Source organism: Dictyostelium purpureum, assembly GCF_000190715.1.
Source record: "Dictyostelium purpureum unplaced genomic scaffold DICPUscaffold_317, whole genome shotgun sequence".
In the NCBI taxonomy this organism is placed as follows: domain Eukaryota; phylum Evosea; class Eumycetozoa; order Dictyosteliales; family Dictyosteliaceae; genus Dictyostelium; species Dictyostelium purpureum.
The window spans coordinates 1-24,394 of NW_003519653.1; the positions used below are offsets into that span (position 1 = coordinate 1).

The 24,394-nt window shown below is 23.5% G+C and overlaps 13 protein-coding genes across 13 annotated transcripts; 10 read left to right on the top strand and 3 right to left on the bottom strand.

Moving 5' to 3' along the window:
• DICPUDRAFT_82705 (uncharacterized protein) lies at positions 1-2,961 on the top strand (the record flags this gene model as incomplete). Its single annotated transcript, XM_003292015.1, has 2 exons — positions 1-1,699; positions 1,732-2,961. Coding segments are annotated over 2 exons (2,929 nt in total), but the record flags the coding sequence as incomplete, so codon positions are not given.
• Positions 2,962-4,054: 1,093 nt separating this feature from the next.
• DICPUDRAFT_156747 (uncharacterized protein) lies at positions 4,055-4,564 on the top strand (the record flags this gene model as incomplete). Its single annotated transcript, XM_003292016.1, has 1 exon — positions 4,055-4,564. One exon carries the CDS (start codon positions 4,055-4,057, stop codon positions 4,562-4,564), a length of 510 nt encoding a protein of 169 aa, XP_003292064.1.
• A 1,364-nt stretch (positions 4,565-5,928) lies between these two features.
• On the top strand, positions 5,929-6,610 carry DICPUDRAFT_82707 (uncharacterized protein; the record flags this gene model as incomplete). Its single annotated transcript, XM_003292017.1, has 4 exons — positions 5,929-5,952; positions 6,020-6,249; positions 6,328-6,506; positions 6,576-6,610. The coding sequence occupies 4 exons, from the start codon at positions 5,929-5,931 to the stop codon at positions 6,608-6,610; spliced, it is 468 nt and encodes a 155-aa protein (XP_003292065.1).
• Positions 6,611-7,219: 609 nt separating this feature from the next.
• On the top strand, positions 7,220-7,627 carry DICPUDRAFT_39985 (uncharacterized protein; the record flags this gene model as incomplete). Its single annotated transcript, XM_003292018.1, has 2 exons — positions 7,220-7,297; positions 7,376-7,627. 2 exons carry the CDS (start codon positions 7,220-7,222, stop codon positions 7,625-7,627), a joined length of 330 nt encoding a protein of 109 aa, XP_003292066.1.
• Positions 7,628-7,926: 299 nt separating this feature from the next.
• On the top strand, positions 7,927-9,046 carry DICPUDRAFT_39975 (uncharacterized protein; the record flags this gene model as incomplete). The annotated part of the gene is made up of 2 exons (XM_003292019.1): positions 7,927-8,058; positions 8,123-9,046. 2 exons carry the CDS (start codon positions 7,927-7,929, stop codon positions 9,044-9,046), a joined length of 1,056 nt encoding a protein of 351 aa, XP_003292067.1.
• A 1,544-nt stretch (positions 9,047-10,590) lies between these two features.
• DICPUDRAFT_82710 (uncharacterized protein) lies at positions 10,591-11,256 on the top strand (the record flags this gene model as incomplete). Its single annotated transcript, XM_003292020.1, has 2 exons — positions 10,591-10,780; positions 10,853-11,256. The coding sequence occupies 2 exons, from the start codon at positions 10,591-10,593 to the stop codon at positions 11,254-11,256; spliced, it is 594 nt and encodes a 197-aa protein (XP_003292068.1).
• A 360-nt stretch (positions 11,257-11,616) lies between these two features.
• DICPUDRAFT_92801 (uncharacterized protein) lies at positions 11,617-12,449 on the top strand. Its single transcript, XM_003292021.1, has 2 exons — positions 11,617-11,652; positions 11,729-12,449. Exon 2 carries the CDS (start codon positions 11,746-11,748, stop codon positions 12,445-12,447), a length of 702 nt encoding a protein of 233 aa, XP_003292069.1. The 5' UTR covers positions 11,617-11,652; positions 11,729-11,745; the 3' UTR covers positions 12,448-12,449.
• A 1,011-nt stretch (positions 12,450-13,460) lies between these two features.
• On the top strand, positions 13,461-14,908 carry DICPUDRAFT_156755 (uncharacterized protein; the record flags this gene model as incomplete). The annotated part of the gene is made up of 5 exons (XM_003292022.1): positions 13,461-13,548; positions 13,692-14,018; positions 14,089-14,195; positions 14,271-14,557; positions 14,641-14,908. The coding sequence occupies 5 exons, from the start codon at positions 13,461-13,463 to the stop codon at positions 14,906-14,908; spliced, it is 1,077 nt and encodes a 358-aa protein (XP_003292070.1).
• A 918-nt stretch (positions 14,909-15,826) lies between these two features.
• DICPUDRAFT_82713 (uncharacterized protein) lies at positions 15,827-18,966 on the top strand (the record flags this gene model as incomplete). Its single annotated transcript, XM_003292023.1, has 6 exons — positions 15,827-15,944; positions 16,023-16,186; positions 16,257-17,009; positions 17,089-17,250; positions 17,316-18,644; positions 18,709-18,966. 6 exons carry the CDS (start codon positions 15,827-15,829, stop codon positions 18,964-18,966), a joined length of 2,784 nt encoding a protein of 927 aa, XP_003292071.1.
• A 167-nt stretch (positions 18,967-19,133) lies between these two features.
• On the bottom strand, positions 19,134-19,397 carry DICPUDRAFT_156757 (uncharacterized protein; the record flags this gene model as incomplete). The annotated part of the gene is made up of 1 exon (XM_003292030.1): positions 19,134-19,397. The coding sequence occupies one exon, from the start codon at positions 19,395-19,397 to the stop codon at positions 19,134-19,136; it is 264 nt and encodes an 87-aa protein (XP_003292078.1).
• A 461-nt stretch (positions 19,398-19,858) lies between these two features.
• On the bottom strand, positions 19,859-20,746 carry DICPUDRAFT_156758 (uncharacterized protein; the record flags this gene model as incomplete). The annotated part of the gene is made up of 2 exons (XM_003292031.1): positions 19,859-19,941; positions 20,032-20,746. The coding sequence occupies 2 exons, from the start codon at positions 20,744-20,746 to the stop codon at positions 19,859-19,861; spliced, it is 798 nt and encodes a 265-aa protein (XP_003292079.1).
• Positions 20,747-20,930: 184 nt separating this feature from the next.
• Positions 20,931-22,577, top strand: DICPUDRAFT_156759 (uncharacterized protein; the record flags this gene model as incomplete). Its single annotated transcript, XM_003292024.1, has 1 exon — positions 20,931-22,577. The coding sequence occupies one exon, from the start codon at positions 20,931-20,933 to the stop codon at positions 22,575-22,577; it is 1,647 nt and encodes a 548-aa protein (XP_003292072.1).
• An 87-nt stretch (positions 22,578-22,664) lies between these two features.
• Positions 22,665-24,171, bottom strand: DICPUDRAFT_89664 (uncharacterized protein; the record flags this gene model as incomplete). Its single annotated transcript, XM_003292032.1, has 4 exons — positions 22,665-23,123; positions 23,194-23,531; positions 23,837-23,906; positions 24,052-24,171. 4 exons carry the CDS (start codon positions 24,169-24,171, stop codon positions 22,665-22,667), a joined length of 987 nt encoding a protein of 328 aa, XP_003292080.1.
• Between the last annotated feature and the right edge of the window lie 223 nt (positions 24,172-24,394).

Sequence of the window (24,394 nt, forward strand, 5' to 3'; positions counted from 1 at the left end):
TAAACAAAATTTAATACAATCAATTTTCACATCTCCAAATGAATATAAAAATAAAATAATTAAAGATATTTATGAATGCTGTAAAGATTTATTCCAACGTGATAGAGTATTACAACTAGTTTTAAGCAATAAAGAATATTATAATATACATAATAATAATAAAATCGATATTATAGATATAGTATTCAACACAATATCAATAGAGAATCAAAATCAATTATTAGATATGAAATTATATTTTTTGCCTGATTATGTTAAGCAAAATGACCAAAACCAAATAGATAATATAATTAATAATAATAAAGATATCAATAGAATAATAAAACTATTAGAGTATATTAGAAAAAATATCAAAAAGGATGATGATGATGATGACGATGATGACGATTATGTCGAAGGTGTCCATTATGTCGATGGTGTCCATTATGACGATGATGACGATAATGTCGAAAGTTTTCAATTCAATTATTTTTCAAATGAAGAATCAATCAAATTAGAAAATTTAAAACTAGTTTTACAAAACAACACAAATAATTGGAAAAAAATCAAAAATTATTATTCTAGGGTATCATTTAAAACAGATATAGAAACAATCAAATTTTATTTCAAAAATCAAAACCATTTAAATTTTATGGAATCTGACATTTGGGAAACAATAGGGGATATGTTTCATAAGTACGTTTGCAAAATAGATAAAAAAAAGTTCTGCCAACTAATTGAATCAATACCACCATGTAAATATGAAATTTATTCATTATGGAAGGAAGTGGTTAAAAGAACAAAAACAACAATACCAACTGAAATAATTACAGACTCTATTAAATATAATGACAGTTCATGTGACAATTATAAGAAAAATAAAAAATCACCGGGAATAACAACAACATTACTTGTAGTCAAAGATAAACAAACAGTCGATTTAATTTCAGATATCTTGAGTTTGTATGAACAAACAAAAGGTTTCGATCCCGAATTCTCTATGTTAGATATCATGGGCTCTCATTATAATGATCTACCAAAAATAGATGAGAACACCTTCAAATTCAATAATGTTGAATTATTTAAATATATAGATAAAAAAATTTTTAAATTATTTAATTTAAATATTTTCAAAGAAACACCCATAAGAACCAAGAAAGCTAAGGAAACTAAACTCATTGACGATACTTTTTTGGAAATACCACTCAAAAATGCCATGGAAACATTTAATTTAAAAGAATTAAAATCAATATTCGAACTTACCAAAGATTATAGTTTATCTAGACTATACTATTCATACAAGAAACCAAATCGACCACTATCATATCAAGATATTACACAACTCACTGAAATCATCAAACATTTTATCAACATCAATTGTCCTCAAGGTGTTTATTATTGTTTAGATCTAATGCCAGAAGGAGATTATGAACACACTGAAAAAGATAACTATTTAACCAATTTATTTAATAGTTGTGAAGTATTAACCACTGTATTCGCAATTTCAATCAAACTATTATCAGTACACATCATCAAACTATTAATCAACAAATATCATTACAATGCAGATGTTGAAAATAAATTACCAAATTATATCAGTAGCTTTATAAATGTTGAAAACCTCAAAACTAATAGAAACCGTCCTATTCCTTTGTCTTTTTACAGTAACCAATATTGTGAAATTAATTTTCAAAGATATTATAATATTAATATTGATGATGTAATATCAATCATTCATTTAATAATTAATAGATCGAAGCAACTACAAATAAATCCCAAAATAGAAAACGACAACGATCAATATCAAATATCGATTATGAAAATTATATTTTTACTCCAACACCCAAAGTCCATATTTATCAAGGTGAAGCTCTTAAAATTGTTATCAACATATTATTCAAAATATTAATTCAAAGTAAAGGTGAAGTACCACTTGAAAAGATCAAATCAACTTATCAATTCATAAACAAATCTGGTGTAACTACAGTTCAACAATCAACATTATTTTCAATTTACTATCTTGCAAATAAATCATTAACACTCATCAAATATTTACTTGGTTTACCAATCTTTCGCAAAGTTGGCGACCTTTTGGCCCATAACTGGGATGGTACTATTTACACTCAAGATAGTAATAATAGCTTTGAACCTCGTAATAAAAAAAAGGGTAATATAATTTTAAATTTAAACGACCTCATAGATCCAGAAGTATTTTCATTTGAATATATATTTGGTAATAATGGTTGTATTTGTTGTGATAATGGTGCATCATGTATCGATATTATAGAAAAGCTTCATCAAAATATTTTTAACAACTCATTCACAATCTTAAAAGAATCACCTCCTTTCAAAACAATCACTGACATTTATATTCAAACTATAAAAACCTTGTTCTTCTTTCAAAGATATGATTTATTTTTAAAATACTTAGAAGAATTGAGACTCAAACACAATGGCTATGATGAAAAAAGCAATGGTTTTATTATAATTTCAAACATTATTCAAACTGGTGACCAAACTTTAATATCCACAGTATTAAATGAATACAGCGAATATTGCGTTCTTTCAACTTTAGGAATCTGCGATTTATTAATATATAATGTCGAAAATAACACCAATATTGGCCAATCTTTAACAAAAAACGAAATTATTATTAATGAAAAGGATTTTCATCCAGATACAGTATTTGCTCTTCACCATTTAATATTTGACGATAAAAGCAAATTTAAATTCTCATTTAACATCGAACCATACCAAATACCATTCAAACTATATCAATTCCTCCTCAACACCTATCCAAATAATACTCTATTAAAACCATCAAAAACAATAATTGATGATGCTATAAAAAGAGATAATATTATCTTCCTAAAACAACTCTATCAAAATAATCTTATCAATGATGACATCGATAACACCAACAATGAATATAATCAACTACTATCCCATTTAAAACAAAAACTATCAGAACATAGAAAATAAAAATTGAATAAATAAATTTTAATATAAAAAAACTTTAAATATTTCTTTTATTATTTTTTAAAAAACTATTTTTAATATATATTCGATGAATCTAAATGTTTTTTTTTATTTAATAAACTATCTCTATTCTTATTAAGCTTTAGGAAAAAATTAAAAGTTGGTGTAAAAATTAAATTTTTTTTTTTTTTTAATTTTTTTTTATTTATCTCTATTCTTATTTTAATTGGTAATGGATATGTTCAAAAAAAAAAAAAATGAAAATAAATAAATGAAAAAATATAATTTAAAAAAAATTAAAAAAAAAAATTTAAATTTGGTAAAAATGAAAAGTTGGTGTTAAAAAAAAAAAAATTTAAAATTTTTAAAAATTTTTTTATTTTTTTTTATTTTTTTTTTATTTTTTATTTTATTAAACCATTTATTTATTTTACAACAAACTTGTTCATTTATTTCTTTGAGTTTTTACCATCAATTTGAAACATAAACCATCACTATATGTTTCTTGTAGATCAGCTAATACACAAATTATGAGGAAAACAAACACCTGAAAAAATAATTTTGTGTAATTATAAATGAATTTTTTAAGATTATATTTTTTATAAATTATTATTATAAACAAAAATAATTTTATTTTTAAAATAAAATATGGATATTTTCTTGCTTTTATGAAACTATTGGAATAAGGAAAAAAAAAAAAAATAATATTATTTTATAAAATAAAATATCTATTTTTAAAAAAAATATTACCATTGGTTAACATTGGTTGTTTTAAAATTTATAAAAAAAAAAAAAAATTAAATGAAATGAAATGAAAAGAAATTAAATTAAAAAAATACACTAATTTCGTAATTTATACTAAAAATTAATTTTTAATCCCCAAATATATAAACCAATAATAATAATAAATACTAATAATAATAAATTTAGATGTGTTTAATTAGATGGTTAATAGAGAATAACAAAAATAAAGAATCAGTTAAATTAATAGCAGAACCAATAAAGAAAGATTCTAATGGTGAAATTATATTAAGTTTTTTAGAACCATATAAAGATAATGTAACATACACATGTTTAATCGACTAACCTATACATCATGGACCATGAAATAGACTCTGTAATCAAAGAGTTGGTCAATAGCGGTGATGGAGTGCTGGAAAATTTAAAAGAAATGTCATTGGTCTATCAAAGTAGCTCTGATTGGTTCGGTAATAAAAACGGCGATAAACAAGTATTTTTAACTACAATGAAGGAATGGTTGCAATCCAACATTGGTGCCAACAAATACTTTTTATTAATTTTAACCGACTCTAAAAACGGCTTTGGTGTTGGTGGCACCCTACGTAACTACAAAACTGGTGAATCTACATATATAGAACCATACTGGTTTGACCCAGTTCAAATACCATCCGATAAAATTGTAGATTCGACTGGTGCCGGTGATGCTTTTCGTGCTGGTTTAATATACTCTTTAATCTATAAAAACCAAGCTTTAAACAACTCATTACAATTTGCATCAGGGGGTCTAAACTGCCTAAGCTATGGCGGTAATAGTGGAACCCCAACCTTCAAAGAAATATTGGAGCTAATAAATTCAAAACAATAAATAAACTAAACCCTTTTTTTTTTAAAAAAAATGATCATTTATTTTATGTATTATCTAATTTTATTTATTGTGTTTAGGTTATTATGTTTTTTCTACTCTTTTATTTGATTTTGGTTCTTCGACAACATGTTGGGTTTTTACCTCTGGTTGGTCAATAATTGCTTCTTTCTCAGATGCTTCAGTAACTACTTTTGCTGATTCATGATTTCTTTCTGCTCTTTTTTTCGACCGATAAAGGTTTATCTATTACCATTAATTGTTCTTTTGCTTTGTTCATTAGCTTTATTTATTTGCTCTTCTTTTTCCCTTTCTTTTTCTTTTTCTTTTTCTTATTCTTTTTCTCTTTCTATTTCTATTTCTCTTTCTTTTTCTTTTTAAAAATCCTCTTTTTCCCTATCTGCTTTTTCTTTATCTGTTTTTTCTTTGTCATTTTTTTTTTGGGGGAGATCTTTAATAAGATTTTTTTTTGGTTTGCGCTAACTCAATTTATTTTTGTGATAAAATTAAAATTTTTAATATTAATTACCAATTTTTTCCATCATTTTTATAAACTGATATTTCTGAAGATATATGCTGAAAATGAAACTGAAAATAAAAAGAAATTTCTCAACTCAAAGACTTTAAAGTTATTTATTTATTTTAAATAAATAAATAATCAAATTAATAATATTTAATTTTTTTTTTTAATAAAATTTTTTTCGTATGATTATAAATTTTTTTTTTTTAATAAAAAAAAAATGAAAAATACTATTAAAATTTTTTTTGTTTAAATTAAACAGTTGGCATCATCTTTTTTTTTTTTTTAATAATTCAGATTGCAATGGCTTCTAAAATTGGTAATATTCATTTTTATTAAATTAAAAAAAATAAAAATTTATTAATTCATTTCCCAAACACATTAGCCACTTTTTATAATAATATTAAAAAAAAGTGTGTGGTGGGGTTATAATTTAATTTTTTTTAAATTTTTTTTAAATTTTTTTCATTTTAATTAAATTACTTTTTTATTTGGTGATTGTGTTTAAAAAATAAACAGACGATCACTACTTTTATGATAGCTACAGATTAAAAATTTAATAGAATGCACAAAAAAGGAAATACCGAGTTTGGATCTAATCTATTAAATTAACAAAAGGAAATTATAATTAAAATGAATTAAATTTTTTTTTTTTCATTTTCTAAAAAAATTTTAAAACTCTATAAAAACTTTTTTCGAATTTATTTTTCATTAAATTCAAACTCACAATCAAAGTAATTTGTATAATAAAGCTTAAATTTATTTAGTGTTTTTTTTAATCATAATATTATATTTTTTAAATAATTATATATTTTATATTACCCTTAAAAAGAGAAAATAATAAAAAATGGGTAATTTTTTTTCAAAAAAGGTAATTATCTCTTATATAACATACATAATAAAAAAAAAATACTAATTATTGTTTTATTTGTATTTAGGATCTCGTTTTTGAAAAAAAAGTCAGAGCTATGGAATCCAAAATTACTAAATTTGAGACCAAAATTCACAGCTCAAAATGTGAACACTATAATAATAATAAAAAAAATGTTTTTTATTTTTTTATTATAGAATTAATTTTAGCAACTTTTTTGTGGGAAAAGTTTGCCTCAAATGACACTTTGTCTGAAAAGGCAATGTGTTTATATTATTCATTATTTATTTCAATTATGTAAGTTTTTCATTTTTAATTTATATATAACTTTATTTATATTTATTATTGATATTAACATTTATATTATCATTTTAGATTCTATTTATTAATTAAATTAGATAGAGTATTTTTTGGATTATTTATAAAAAATAATGAAAAAAAATTATTGAATTTAAATATTGGTCTTGAAAAAATAATTGAAGAAAGGAAAATCGAAACCGACTTCGAAAAGACCAAAAAATTATTGGAGGAATATGAAATTTTTAAAAATAAAAGTAGGTATTAGCTAGTATTCATTAAAATTTTATATCTGTAGTAATGCAGTGTCTAACTATTTTTTTTAGATTTCAATAACAGATTCCAACATCAACCTCCATAATAAACACCACAACCTCAACCTCTTTATATCTTAGTAGATATAATTTAGATTATAATAGTTAATAAAATAAAATTAAAAAAAAAGATTTAGAATCAAAAAAAAAAAAACCTAGAAGAATTTATCGCAAATATTCAAAATCCATGAAGGTAAAGATCCAATCAAAGTAAAAGACCTTCAGTTGAATCAATACCAAAGAATTTTTTCATTCTAACCAACTATTTGATGAATATCAGACATTGTTCTGGCCAAGCAACTATGGTATCATCGAATGGTTTTAGAAGAAGAAAAGATTTAATGGTTCATTAGAAGAAATGATTTAATGGTACCTATCCGGCAGCTTCCAAAAACTTAATCAATTGACACAAGCTCTGATCTTAGTAAAATCCGTTATGTGCGCTCAATTGATAGTTTTCTCTATGCAATCCAGATCTCGTTAATTTAATAACTGCTGCCTTAAAATAAAGATAAAGATAAATTCTTTTTATAAATTTTTTTTTTGAAATAATTATTTTTTTTTTTTTTTTTTTTTTTTTTTTTTTTTTAAATTTTTAATTTCTTATTTTTTTAAAAAATTTTATTTGATATTAAATAAATCAATTTAAGCATAAAATGTCAAATAACAATAATCTTAATATTAGATATAACAAAAGTGGATATCGTCAATACCAAGCAAATGATGGAGGATGGGTAATATAGTTATTCATTAATTAATATTTCATTATTCAATTTTAATTATATTTCTTCATATTATAAAAATAATAATAGGAATACACCCACCGTACTGTAGCCGAAAAAAAAATTGGAAGACCCATTGAACCAAACGAACATGTTCACCATATTAATAAAAACAAAGTTGATAATAGACCAAGTAATTTAGTAGTTATTAAAGATAATATCCATAGAGAAGTACATAGAAGCGATTACAATGAAAAAAATTCCTGTTTCAATTGTGGAAGAACATCACATTGGGCCCAAGACTGTTATGCAAGTTATGACATTGATGGAAACAGATTGTAAATTAATTTAAAAAAATAAATAAAAAAATAAAAAAATAAAAAAATAAAATAATAATTTTTTTCTGTATATACTCCAAAATTAATACAAAAATTGTTATTTTTCTGAATAATGCAAATATTTTTTTTAGTATTTTTCTCATAGCGTGTTTATTTTATTATTTTTTCAGGTAAAAAGTTTATTTTAATTTTTTTTTTTAAAAAACAAAAAACTATGAAAAAGATTTTTTTTTTTTTTGATTTTTTTTAAATTTTTATAATTTCTCAAAATTAATATATTCACAAATAAATAAAAATTTTAAAATGATTCAAATATTCGGAACTGTTTGTTATGATAAAGTAAGGATCATTGATGAATTCCCAAATTTAATTGGAAGCTATACAACGGTTAATAGCGAAAAAATGTTTTTGGGTGGGGAAGCTTCAAATACATTTGTAAGTATCAAACCTTTATATATAAACCAATAATAATAATAAATACTAATAATAATAAATTTAGATGTGTTTAATTAGATGGCTAATAGAGAATAACGAAAATAAAGAATCAGTTAAATTAATAGCAGAACCAATAAAGAAAGATTCTAATGGTGAAATTGTATTAAGTTTTTTAGAACCATATAAAGATAATGTAACATACACATGTTTAATCGACAAGGATCAAGATAATGAATTCTTAAAGAATTCACCAGGTGCAGATATCTATGTATGTTTAAAAGAGAAAGAAAGAACCATGTTTGGAATTGGATTTGTTGAAGCTGATCAACTAATGTATAATATTAAATCAAAAATATTTAACGACTGTTTACAGTTTGGCAACGAACATTGGATTGCATTAGACTACAACACACCATTCATTTCGAAAGAGATTATAAAGAAAGCTGTTGAAACTAAGACTAACCTATACATCATGGACCATGAAATAGACTCTGTAATCAAAGAGTTGGTCAATAGCAGTGATGGAGTGCTGGAAAATTTAAAAGAAATGTCATTGGTCTATCAAAGTAGCTCTGATTGGTTCGGTAATAAAAACGGCGATAAACAAGTATTTTTAACTACAATGAAGGAATGGTTGCAATCCAACAATGGTGCCAACAAATACTTTTTATTAATTTTAACCGACTCTAAAAACGGCTTTGGTGTTGGTGGCACCCTACGTAACTACAAAACTGGTGAATCTACATATATAGAACCATACTGGTTTGACCCAGTTCAAATACCATCCGATAAAATTGTAGATTCGACTGGTGCCGGTGATGCTTTTCGTGCTGGTTTAATATACTCTTTAATCTATAAAAACCAAGCTTTAAACAAATCATTACAATTTGCATCTGCATCCGGGGGTCTAAACTGCCTAAGCTATGGCGGTAACAGTAGAACCCCAACCTTCAAAGAAATATTGGAGCTAATAAATTCAAAACAATAAATAAACTACACCCCTTTTTTAAAAAAAATGATCATTTATTTTATTTTATGTATTATCTAATTTTATTTATTGTGTTTTGGTTATTATGTTTTTTCTACTCTTTTATTTGATTTTGGTTCTTGGACAAATACTATATATCTTAGTGATAATATAGATAACTAAAGATGATTAGAATGAAAAAATTCTCATTTTATTAACTATTTGATGAATATCAGACATTGTTCTGGCCAAGCAACAAAGGTATCATCGAATGGTTTTAGATGAAGAAAAGAATTAGTGATTCCTGTTCGGCAGCTTCCAAAAAACTTAAACAAATTGACACAATTTCTTATATTAGTAAATCCGTTATCCAATTATAGTTGTGCGTTCAATCGATATTTTTACCAGATTTCATTATTTAAAGAGCTGCTACTTTTATTTTATTTTTATTTAAAATTTTTTAAATTAATTAAAAAAAAACAAAGATAGATTCTTTTTATGAAATTTTTTCAATAAAAGTTTGAAATTAATTTCGTTAACATTCTTTAAGTTTCAATATTTTAATTTATTTAATTTTTTTATTATTTTTTATTATTTTTTATTATTTTTTCAATTTGATAATAATTGTATAGTATCACAAACTTAAGTTAAATAAATTTTTTTAAAGTTCAAAGGAAAAGTAATTCACACACTCCTAAAATTTTAATAAATTATAAATATAAAAATTTAATAATAGCTCCCCCACCGCTATTAAGTTTAATTTGTTTTTATAATATATGTAAAAAAAAATTAAACTTAAAAAAATTAAAATTGGGTGATTAGTTTAAGTGTGGGTGATTAGTTTAAGTGTGTGAAATTTCCCAAACTAAATATAAAATAGAGTCAATAACATATAAATACATATAAATACACACACACATATATACAATAATAATTTACTTATAAATTTAAATTCAAACTAAATAATTGTGATTAAAAAATATAAATAGTTATAGATTTAAAAAATACAAATTAAAAAAATAATCTTTTATAAGTAATAAATGCCACGTATTTTTATAAAACCAAGAAAAAATGTTTTTTTTTTTATTCTATTAAGAATTTCCCCAGATTTCAAACTTAAATCATACAGCGATGTAAATTTTATCTTCATTATTTAAATTGTATATATTTTTTTACATTGTGATAAAAAAAAACACACATGTGTTACTGGGGGTGGGCTCCATTAACACACAACAAACTATCATTAACCACTGGTGTGGGTGGTATATATATAAATATGAACTATTAATTGAGTACTATTTTATAAATTCACTTAAAGTTTTTAATTTATTTTAAATAATTTAATTTAAAATTATTTTTTTTTAAATTTTTTTATTATTTTTTTATCACATTCATTCCTAATTTAAAAGTATTTAAATACATTTTCTTTAATTTTGAAAAGTCATCATTAACATAAAAAACAAAAAAGTTAAAACAAATAATATATATATCAAACCTTTGGAATTTAATAAAAATAAAAATAACCTATAACCTTATATATTTTTAATATACTTTAAAAATAAAAAATGCAAACCAATTTAATTAATATATGTGTTTTAGGAGAAAAAGAAGTTGGCAAAACCGTCTATTCAAAAACCCTTTGCAATAAAGAATTTAAAAGCAACACTAAAATACAACCCACAATAACTGATACATATTATTCATTATGTCAAAACTATAAAAAAAAAATATTTAAAATCAATTTTATAGATACTGGTATGTATTACATCACTTTATCTAATATAACCCCAACCACCTTATTAATTTTTTTTTTTTTATTTTATATAGTTGGTTCTGATTTTGTATATGAAGATACTATTTCAAAATGCACTGCATTTATAATTATGTTTTCATATAATAATATAGAATCATTTAATAATATACCAATGTATTTAAGAATGATTAAAAGAACCAATAAAATAGATTGTCCAATTATAATAGTAGGAAATAAATATAATTTTTCAGGACCAGAGCTTCCATTCAAAATAAAAGATTTAAAATCAAATGGATTCCCATATATATGTATTGACTCTTTCAGTGACTATAAACAAGTTTATGAATCATTTGAATTATTATTAAAATCTTGGGAAAAGAAATATGAAATTAAGGAACCAGTCAGCATTCAAATTTATCAATCTATTAATCAATCTAAAAACAAATTTACATCTTTTTTAAAAAAATATATAATTTAAATTTTAATATACATATACACATTCCTTTTTTGTAAAAAATTACTTTGCGATTTAAAAAAAAATAAAATAAAAAAAATATTGATTTGGTATTTTTTCTTCTTTACATAATAAAACTAATAAATTTCCCACAGTAGGTGTAGGGGTAGAAACACACTCCACCACACAAATAACAATTTTATTAATTTTTTTACTTTTTTTTTTTTATTTTTTTTTTATTTTTATTTTTATTTTTTTCACAGTTAACCCCATATACATAAAATATATAATATATCTGGAAATAAAATTAATAATATATAATTATTTAAGTTAATATAATAATAATTTAAATTTTTCAATCCTACATTATTAATTTTTTTTTTTAAAACCATTTTATTAATTTATTAGATACACGCATATGTATGTTTATTATATATAACAATTTTTTATTAAATAATTTTATTACTATATTAATATTAATTTTTTAAAATTTTAGTTATTTATTTATTAAAAATGAAAGTTTTATTTGTTTTAACAAGTCATAGTGAATTAGGTAGCACCCATAGAAAAACAGGTTATTATCTTTCAGAAGCCGCACATCCATGGAAAAAACTTCAAGAAAGAGGTATTGACATTGATTTCGTTTCACCAAAAGGTGGTCCATGCCCATTAGATCCATCCTCTTATGATTTAACCGATCCAATTAACAGAGAATTTTGGGAAGATGCAGAAGTACAAAAGAAATTAAAGAACACTCTTACCCCAAGTGGTGTTGATGCCAATATTTTTGAAGGTATTCATTATGTCGGTGGTCACGGTGCATGTTGGGATTTCCCATCAAACGTTCCAATTATTCAATTAGGTGCTCGTATTTATGAACATGGTGGTGTCGTTTCTGCAGTTTGTCACGGTCCAGCTGGTTTATTAAATATAAAATTATTAGGTGGTACCTATCTTGTACAAGGTAAAAACGTTGCTTGTTTCACAAATAGCGAAGAAGAATCTGTTGGTCTTTCAAAAGTTGTACCATTCTCTCTCCAAGACTGTATGAAAGAAAGAGGTGCCTTTGTTCATCTTAAACATGACTGGGCATCCAATGTTCAAGTAGATGGAAGACTTGTAACTGGTCAAAATCCACAATCAGCAAATGAACTTGGTGAAAAATTAGGTGACTTAGTTCTTGAAATTCAAGGAAGAAGAATCGTAGCCAATTAAATAATTTTCAAATAATAATAAAAGAGTTTTTTTTATTTTTAATTTAAATTATTATTTATTTATATTTATTTTTTATTTCATTTATTTTATACAATATTATTTTTAAATTTTTGTTATAAACATATTTTATCCAAAAAAAAATTCCAGTATAATTCATTTCAAATAAAAAATTAAAGTTATCAATTTTATTATTGACTTCATAATTCTTGTACCATTTATTATTATGCAAAACCAAGGATTGTATACCAGACCATTCATTATCCATCAATTCTTCCCAAATACCCAGTTATTAAATTACCACATAATATTTAAAACTTCAATTATTAGAAAATATATCACCATTAAAAAAAAGATCAAGGAAAAAAAAAAAGGGATTTTTGTAAGATCACCCATGAATCTTTTTAAATTCAAAAAAAAAAAAAAAAAAAAAAAAAAAAATTAAAATATAAAAAAAAAAAATTAAAAAATTTTAAAATTTTTTTTCATTTTTTTTAAAAATATAAAAAATAATTTCATAATATAAATCACCATCACAACAAACTAAAATAAAAACAGAAAGAATTTTTCTTTATTTGGTATTCAAAATATATATATAATTTTATAGCCAATATAAAATATTTTAAAACATTATTTATAATAATAAAAAATAAATCCTATATATATTTCTTGTTCTTTTTTTTTTTAAAATTATATAGTAATAATAATAATAATATATAATATTTATTTCCTTTCTTGTACATTTGTAAAAAAATTCAATCATAACAAAAATTAAAATAGAATATATATAAATTATCATAGTTTTAATATATATCTAATAATTGTAGAAATATTTAAATTAGAATACAGCACACACATCAATATATAATATATATACAAAATACACTCTCAAAGTATATATATTTAAAATACATACAAAATATCAAAGAAAGAAGAAAAGCGAATAAAATAAAGAGTCGATTAATAATAATAATAATAATAAACAACATAGTATAAAGTAACCCTATAGGTATTAAATGTCAAGTGTATCATCAACATCGCCCCATCAAGCAGCAAATTCACCAATAAATCAAATATCAAATTTTAATGATACAGGTGATTATAGTATGTATTTTCAAATTTTCCGAAATTTTAATTTTATAAAACGATGTACTAAAAATAGTTTTTTTATTTTTATTTTTATTTTTATTTAAAAATTTCAAATCTTATTTTTATTTATAAACTAAATTTATAATTTTATTCATTAGATCAAAACCAGCAACAACCAATACCACCATTAGATAAAGAAACTTTACAACATGTTTATCAATTAGTAAAAGATTTAACTATCCCAGAAAAAAGGGAAAACGCACTTGTAGATTTAAGTAAAAAGAGAGAAAGTATACCAGATTTAGCACCAATTTTATTAAATTCATTTGGAACTATTGCTGCACTTTTACAAGAAATCGTTTCAATTTATCCATTATTATCACCACCAAAATTAAAAGCATTACCATCAAATCGTGTTTGCAATGCATTAGCCCTACTTCAATGTGTAGCTTCACATCCAGATACTAGAACATATTTTTTACATTGTAAGTAGTAATTAACAATACTATGTTATTGAATATTATTATTAATTCTAATTTATTTATCCATCTTTAGCACACATTCCATTATTTTTATATCCATTTTTAAATACATCAAGCAAAAATAGACCTTTTGAATATTTAAGATTAACAAGTTTAGGTGTTATTGGTGCATTGGTTAAAGTAAGAATTTTTATCCATTTTATATTTAGAATATTTTTTCATCATATTAATAATTTTTTTTTTTTTAAAAAATAGGTGGACGATTCAACTATTATTGACTTTTTATTATCAACTGAAATTATGACATTATGTGTTAGAATTATGGAAACTGGTTCGGAATTATCAAAAACTGTTGCAACTTTTATTGTTCAAAAAATATTATTAGATGACATGGGTTTAAATTATATTTGTTCATCAAACGAAAGAATTTTGGCATTTATTTCAGTATTAGGTGGTATGATTAATCAATTGGTAGAAATTCCAGCCCCAAGATTATTAAAACATGTTATTAGATGTTATTTAAGATTAGCTGATCATCCAAAGTATGTATAAATATTGTTATCAGCATCTCTCAAATATAATAAAAAATTCTAATTATTTTTTTTTTTGTTTTTATCACCAATAGATCAAAAGAAGCATTAAGACAATATTTACCAGAAGCATTAAAAAGTGGTATATTTAATTCCCACTTAAAAGACGAAAAAGATTTTACAACTAAAAGATGGTTATCTCAATTATTATTTTTATTAGGCGATCCAAGTCAAGCCAATGCATTCAATCCAAATTTAAATCCATCCATCAATACTCCACAACTTTCCGCCCCATTAAGTAATATTAGTGCTGCTATTAATCAATCTTTAAGTAGAAACTTAAATATGGGTAATCTCCATTAATAAAAAAAAAAAAATAACAATATCCAAAAAAAAAAACTAAAAATTAAAATTTAAAAATTTAAAAATATAAACAACAATAAAAAAATATAATAAAATAAAAATTTAACAAAAAAATATCAAATAATATAATACAACAAGATAATTTATCACATTCTTTTATTGATCAAAAAAATTAAATTTATTTATTATTTATCTTGTTTACATTTTTCAAACTGGAACAATAAAAAAAAATATTAGTTTTATTGTAAAAATAACATATAAAATAAAAATAATTTACTTAAAGAATAACCTTGTTGGGGATGCCATAAAAAACACCCCCAGGGCCAAGTAGCAGCGAGACCCAGTGTTGGATTTTCTATATATAAACCATTTTAATTGCTTCTTTCTATTATTATTCTAAATGAAATGTATATATCTGGAGGTATTATTTTCTAAAATCCATTTTAATTTTTAATATATACATATAAATACAAACATATAAATATTTTTTTTCATATCAAAATAATATTTGTTTTTATTTTTAAATTTTTTTTTAAATTTTTTTTTAATTTTTTTTAATTTTTTTTTAATTTTTTTAAATTTTTTTTTTTTTTTTTTTGAATGTGTTTTAATTTATAATTTATTTCTTTTTTTACTTTTAATTTAATTTTTATTGCTAAATATTTCTTTTCATTTTACTTTTATTTTTCATTTTTTTATTTCATTCTGTTTTTTGTATAGAACTCAATAAAAACAAAATAATATAAAATCTTTGATTTCTTTTTTTTTTTTTTTTTTGTTTTTTTAATAACAAAATCAAAGATTTGTTTCGTTTACAAAAAAAAAAAAAAGAAAAAATAAGTTCATTTTATTTTTATTTATATATATAAAATAAATAAAACAATTGCAAGAACAACACAATAGCAAAGGTATATCAAGATGTATAAAATATTTTCATCTATTGGAGAGGTATTAGCACCCCAACCTGCTCAGTCAGATCTTGATGATTTGAAGGCACATTGGAGAGCAATTGTATCTTTTTATAATGATAAAAGGGGTAACTATTTACAATCGTTATAAACTTTATTTTCAGTTATAGAAGAAATACTAATTCATTATTTTAAAATTTTTTTAGATGATATCGAAAGTTTTCACGAATATCAATTACCAGGTCATTTAATTGGTATGGGTTCTAAATTAGTAGATGAAAATAAAAAAATGGGTGATGCTGGACCATGTATAGAGTTCTTTTTAAAAAATAAAATATTCGAAACTTTATGTCTGTTGGGGGAACATGATGTAAGTATAATATTTTAATACACACCATAGTTTATAAAATAATATTAATAATTTTAAATCTTTTATAAAGAAACCACAAGGTGTTAGAAAATTAGTTTTACAAACAATAACAACATTATTAGGTGATTTATCGCAACCATTATTACCATACATGAGTGTACACAAGCCAATTTGTGGTTTAATAAAAAAGATGATCAAACAGCAACAGCAACAACAGTTATTACAACAACAGCAACTATTACAGCAACAACAAGCATTGAATGGTTCATCCTCTTCTATTAATATAGCGAATAATGGTAGTAATAACATATCACCAACATCAGCAACTATTGTAACATCACAGCAAATCGAAGATGACAGAAAATTATTACCCATTAACCGTCTACCATTACAATCAAATGATGATAGTGAATTTGTAAATCTTTTAGAAACATTAACATCAATTTTAATTAAATATCCAAATTTAATTGGTTTTTTTCAAGACAACTCATTTAACCAAGGTGAAAACTTTATTGTATTTCAGGGTTTATTAGGACACTTATGGACCCATGGCTCTATTGGTGAAAGAGCTAGAAAATCAATGATTCAATGTTTAGAGTTAATTTCAGAAGTTCAAACAACTCCATCTATTGAACTAATAGCATCAAATACAACTAGTGATTTAAAAAAATCTCAATCTTTAACTTCACCATCAGCACAAAACAATGGTATATCACCCTTAGTAAATTTAAATACAGCAACATCACCAAAAGAAGAGAAATTAGAATTTGTACACCCAGATCCATTATCATTATTAAATCACCTTAAATTTATGAACACAATGGTAAGGATTAGTTATAATGTATAATATTATACTCGCTATAAATAGATTTAATATTAATAATTCATTTTTATAATTATAGATGACAGAACTTATTAAAACTTTTGATTTATTACCTATAAAAATTAAATCATCTCATTATTATATTTCTGGACCACCAATCTCATCAGAAAATTTAAATATATTAGAACACTTTAAATCAAGAGTTTCATTTTGTTGTGCATTGTCATATATTAAAAAAAATGTAATTATACATCATTATTGTATTACAATCATCTATAGATATTAACTTTTAATTTTAAATTTTAGAACATTGGTGAATATATTATAACACTATGGGAGGAATTATTTTTAGCAGATACTTTAGGACCAAACCTTTTGGGTCTTGATGAGGGTAAATCTGCTACAGCAATGCTATACCTCAAAGAGGTATTACCATTATTAGATGGTGAACTTTTAGAAAAAACCATTTCTTTCTTTTTAGGTGGCACCAACCCACTTCATAATGCAGAGTCACTAAAGAATTCAGGAAATAGTTTTACCAGTGTTGACGATGAGGATTACTTTTTTAAGAAAACTCTTATCAAAAGAATTTCAAGTAAAAACTTTATAGTTTCAATTAGTGCACTTAGATTGTTTTCAACAATGGTCGGATTGCGTGACTTTTTTACACTATACGATTTAATTTTAGTTCACTTAAAGAGATATCACCAACAATCATCTTTTGGTTATCATGGTTTAAATAATTTATTAGTTGCTCAAAGATCAATTACAAACTATTTAAATTTATTTGGAAACAAATATTCAAATTTAGCCCAATTATCAGATCAGTCAAATGGAAATATCAGTGATTTACTTCAAAATAAAATTAATTCTCAAACAAATGGTTATAGTGCTTATTTAGTGGATGCACGTTATCAAATCACCTTATATTCTGAAGCTTGTTCAAATTGGCCAAAAGAATATTTATTCCCATCAAGACAATCATTTAACCAACCACAACAACAAAATAACAATAATAATAATAATAATAATAATAATAATAATAATAATAATAATAATAATAATAATAATAGTTTAAATAATAGTAAAAATAATATATCATCAAATATTTCAAATAATAATATAAGTTTTAATAATAATAATTTAAATAATAGTAATAATAATAATTCAACTGAATATTATGGTTTATTTTTAGAGGAACTTTTCAAACTATTCCGAAATTGTTTATCTTTACCAATCGAAATTAATTTTGTTATTACTGGTATTTTTTCAAAGTTATGTTATTACCCATGTCCACAGCTTTTCCCATATTTAATGCATTCTAGTGATAGTAATAACACCAGCGATGATAATAATGACAATAATAATAATGTAAAAAATAATATAGTTAATAATAATAGTCCAAAAGTTCTCTCACAACCTTCATCCCCTCTTACATCATATCCATTCGACACATTAAAAGATGACGAAGAAGAAAATGAAGATTTTACAGAGGATAATAATATAGAAATCAACGAAAACAAAGAAAATAAAAACAATAAAAATAATAACAACAATAACAAAAACAATAATAATAATAATGATAATAATAACAATAACAATAACCCAACATCGATTTATAATGTTTTATTAAATGTAAGTCTTTTATAAAAAAAGAAAAAAATATAATAATTTATTAATTTTTTTTTTATAATAATAGTTATCAAAAGAAATTGAAGAAAGATCAAAATCATATCAATTTTTTAACGAAATTTTAGACAAGTTAAGACTTTATATGACAGATACTAATAGAATTAGTTCAAATGAAGAAAATAACTTCCCAGATGACCCAGTACTTTCCTCATTAAAACCCTCCGAATTAAACTTTTTCAACGCTGTAATTATACTTGAAGAGTTTTGTAAAGAATTGGCTTCAATTTTACAAGCTAGAGTCGTTTGGTCAAATCAAACAAAATAAATTAATTTCATTGATATATATAAATAAAATTAAAAATAAAAAAATAAAAGTCTAATCAAACATTTTATGTTTTTTTTTTTTTTTTTCTAAAAATAAACACAAAAATATAATAATTGTTTAAAAAAAGATATGGAAAATTTATATCATTTTATTTATTTTTTTTATATTTAATAAATTTCTTGTTTTTGGATTTTTTTATTTTTTTTGTTTAAAACTGGACTACCCAAAATATATTTATTTTCTGATTCTTTTTCATTGTCGGAACCACCATATTCTGTAAAACCTCTTTTTGATGCTTCTTTATCTAATTTTAAAAAATATTTAAATAATAAATCGTTGATTGCTGGTTTTTGTTCCTTATTTTTTGACATTTCATCCCCTTCTTGACCATTTTTTAATTTATTTATTTTTTCATTTTTATTACTATTCATTTTTTTTTTTTTATTTTTATTTGAAACCAAAGTATCTTTTTGAATTTTTTCTTTTATGTTTAATTCCATTTTTAATATATCTATTTTTTTTTTTTAAATTTATATAAAAAAAAATAAATAAAAAAAAAAAAAAAAAAATATTTTATGTCCTTTGAAAAAGAAAGAATTTTATTACTTTAGTTAATGTTAATAAAATTAAAAAAAAAATTAAAAAAAAAAATAATAATTAAAAAGTAAAAACGAAAAAGGAAAAAAAAATAAAAAATAAAAAATAAAAAAATCGAATAATGTGTGGTATATGAAAAATATTCCTTATTAAGAAAAAATAAAAAGGATTTTATTATTACTATGTTTTATAATTTATAAAAATTCAAAAAAAGAATTAAAAAATAGAAAAACAAAAAAAAAAAAAAAAAAAGAAATTTTTTTTTTTGAAATAAATAATATATTTGGGTATTAATTTAATATCTAAATCTTTTCTTGAAATTCTCTACTGCCTCTTGGTCAGTTGCTTTGTCATCTGATCTTTTTTTATTATTTATAACTAAATTTGAAATTAAAAAAAATAAAATAAAAAGAAATTAAAATCTATTATCTAAATAAAACTATTCATTATTATAGTATTGTTACTTACATCTATTATGATATTGGTAGTTTTGATTGAAATTTTGAGGAGTGTTTAACTTTTCAGTATGCTTATCAGAGTCTTTTTCCATTGCATCCCTTGCTTTTTCAGTTTCAACCATATTCTTATATTTAAAAACTTCTGGTAATTGTACCTCGGCTATACCTGCAACCCAATTGGTTTTATCTTCATTCTGTTTTTTTTCATTTCTTTTTAAATGTTCTGGTGTTTCAAATAATGATGATTCTTTTAATTCGGTATTACTATTATTTTCATTATTGTTATTATCATTATTATCTGTTTTACTTTGTTTTTGTTTTTGTTTTTTTAATTCCAATTGTTCATTTATATATTTTTCTAAATGAAGGTTTACCTCTTGTTTGTCTTCATTGTGAGCTGTAAAAGAGTCATCTAGTTTATTTTCTAATTCTCTAAAATTTTGTTTGATATGTGGTCCCTCTGCCAAGATACCAACATTTAATCCTTTGCCCTTTTCCCTTAGCTTTTGTTTTTCTTTTGTTAATTCTAATATATTTTCTTCATCTTCCTCTCCTTCAACTTCTAGATTGCTGTTTGTTTCATCTTTCTTTCTTAAATTTCTAACTTTATCTTTTTTTTTAAATTTTAAATTTAAAGTGGGTGGTGTTGATGTTGGTGGGGTTGACGTTGTGGTTGTCTCTTTATTATCTGTATCTTTATTATCTATATCTCTATTTTCGCTCATTTTAATTACAAATTAATAAATTTTAAAATAAAAAAAAAAAAAAAAATTTAAAAAACAATTTTTTTTTTTTTTTTTTTTTTAAAGTTTTTTAAATTTTTATTTTTTTTTTATTTTAATTTAAAATTTGGAATGATTCATATGAAAGATAATATTTAATGTTTCAAATTTTATAATAAAATAAAAAATGATAATAAATAACCTTAATAAATTAAATAAATTTAATAGTTTTCAAAGATATTATAGTTTGCAAACATCAGTAAAACTAAATGATACTAGTAATTCTAATAATAGCAATGGCAATAAAAACAATATAAAATATATAGTTAAAAATAATAATGATTATTTAAAAAGTAATAAAACAGGTGACCTTTGGGAACTTATAGTTGGTATTGAAGTGCATGCTCAAACTAAAACAAAAGAGAAATTATTTTCAAACAGTTTGAACATTGGTAGTATGGAAGGATTCAAAGCAAACTCACGTGTTAGTTATGTCGATGCAGCATTTCCTGGATCATTACCAGTGTTAAATGAAAAGTGTGTAGAGCAAGCAATTAAAACAGGTTTAGCAATAGGTGGTAAAATAAACAAGTACAGTTATTTCGATAGAAAACATTACTTTTATCAAGATTTACCACAAGGTTATCAAATTACTCAACTAAATGCACCAATAGTGCAAGGGGGCCAATTGATATTGGATTTAAAAGATAACAGAAAACATAAAATTAATATTTCACATATACAATTAGAACAAGATTCTGGCAAATCAATTCACGACTTACATCCAACCAAATCACTTGTAGATCTTAATAGAGCAGGCATTGGTTTAATGGAAATCGTTTCTCAACCAGATTTCACATCCTCTGAACAAGTAGGACTTTATATTACTCAACTTCAACATCTTTTAAAACACATTGGCTCTAGTGATGCAAACATGCAATTTGGCGAACTTCGTTGCGATGTTAATATATCTGTTCACAAACCAGACACACCATTAGGCACCCGTGTTGAAATCAAAAATATGATCTCTGCCAAAGCCATAGTATCAAGTATTGACGCCGAAGCTGCTCGTCAAATCGAAATTTTGGAAAATGGTGATATAATTAAAAGAGAAACTCGTGGCTTTAACCAAGATAGCGGTGAAACTTTCCATCTTCGTACCAAAGAAGATGAAGTAGACTATAGATTTTTCCCAGATCCAGATTTACCACCTCTTATAACCTCTGAGGAAACAATTGAACGTCTCAAGAATCAAATTGGTGAATTACCACAAGAAATGAGAGATCGTTTAATCAAACAATACGATATCTCCCTATACGACGCAAATATCTTGGTAAATGACCACAAAGCAGCCAAATTCTTTGAACAATGCATTAGCTTTGGTGGAACTAAAAGAGATCCAAAGAAACTTTTAACCTGGATTCTTCGTGATATCTATAAATGGTCCAATTCAAATAATGTAACAGATTTCTCAACCATCAACATCAATGTTGAAACATTAACTCAAATCTATGATTTGGTCGAAAGTGGTTATGTTTCAATGAACCCTGCTAAAGAAATTCTCGAAATGATCTTAAACGGTGATAAAAGATCTCCAAAAGAAATTGTAGATCATTTAGGTGTATCTCAAATCTCTGATCATCAATTGTTGGAAGAACTTTGTCGTAAACTAGTTGATGCCCATCCAAACGAAGTCAAAGATTATCATGAAGGTAAAATTAGACTTTTCAAATTCTTTGTTGGTCAAATTATGAAGGAAACCAAAGGTAGATCAAATCCCGAAATTGTAAATAATTATATAAAGAAATATTTGGATTTAAAAAAAGATAATTAAATAAATAATTGTATAAAATAAACATACAACCATAAATAAATAAATAAATAAATTTTTTTTTTTTTAGTATAATTTTATTTTTCTAATTTATCTTTTATTATTTGCTCTATCAAATTCGATTGAAATTGAAGAGGAAATATCTTTTGGATCCATTCTAAAACCTTGTAAAAAATCTAAAGCCATGGCAGCGGATTGAGAATCAACAAAATCACAAAAACACATTGGCAGTTTACCTTCCTTATTAATTAAACGAATACCAACAAAACCAGCCATAAATCTAAATAAAATTGATACCTCTCTTTCTGTGACATCTTTTGGTAAATTTGAAACAAATAAGGTTGGACATGGTGGAGAATTAATATGGCCGCCGCTGTTGGTATGGTGTGAAAAATGTGTATGATGTGGAGAAGGAAGATGTGGGGTTAATAATATTGGTGAGCTAGTTGATGGTGTATTTAAATGCGATTGATATCCAACGCTATGGTGGTGGTGTGGTGCTGAATGGGGATGACTATGATAATAAGTTGAAGTTGTATGATAGTGTCTCTAAAATAAAGAAATAAAAAGTTAATTATTAAAATATTAAAGTAAACCAATTTATATATTGAATACATACATCACTATATCTATCGTATGAAGGTGGAGATAATGGTGGTGATCTATTATAATCATCATGTCGATATCTTTTTAATGATGATGGAGATCTTGATGATGATACATTCGACAAACTTGCTCTATTCTTATCTGATGAGGAGGAGGACGAGGAGGAGGAAGAGGAAGATTTTTCATCTTCATTTCTACTTTTGTTATCATCGTCATTATGGTCTTTTTCGCTGTCATTATATTTCTTTTTATCAGAACTACTATCAAATCTTTCATCGTCGCTATTTATAACTTTACTATCTCTATTTCTATAACTATCTCTATCTCTATTTTCTCTGTTTTCTCTGTTATCTCTATTTTCTCTATTATCTCTATTATCTCTATTATCCCTGGTATCTCTACTATCCCTAATACTATTATCTCTATTTTCCCTATTTTCCCTATAATCCCTATCACCACGATGAAAGTTATTATATCTTCTATTATTATCTCTAAAGTCTCTTCTATCATCATTAATTTCTTTTGAATTTCGATCCTGCAACAATGAAATTAAACCTTATATTAATAACCCAAAATTTATTTTACTATAGAAAAGGTAATGCTTACTTTATCGAAATCTATTATAATTGGTTTATCAGCAGATGTAAATCTATAACCTTGATATTTGACCATTGCCATTGTTGCAAACTCTCTATCTTTGAACTCTATAAAAGCAAAGTGTGGTTTCTATTATTTATTAATATTATTATAAGTTAACAATATATTACTATTATTCTTTTAATAAAATTGTAGTGAAACAGGTATGTTTGTGTCGGGTATTATTATTAATGATTATTAATGATTAGAAAATTATTAAATAACTATTTTATACTCTTCTCATTGTTAAATAACCTGGTAAAACTCTAAATAAATCTTCAAATATATGATGTGAAATATTCTGTGGTATATCTTTAACAAATATAACTCTTGATGGTGCTTTGTTTATATCCATTTTTGAATTATCTTTTGTTCTATTTGCGACTACAGTTCCAACTATAAACTTTTATATATTATTAAATAGGGTATTGGTAGGGGGAAATAAAGAAACAAACTATTTAATATTGAAAATTGTTATATAACAAAAAAAAAAAAAAATAAAAGAAAAAAAAGAAAAAAAAGAATAAAAGCTACTAAATATAAAAATATCTATGAATTGGGAAATGTGTGTATTATAA

Coding starts and splice junctions, on each gene's coding strand:
- DICPUDRAFT_92801 (XM_003292021.1), top strand. CDS start 11,746: ATGAAAGTTTTATTTGTTTTAACAAGTCATAGTGAATTAGGTAGCACC.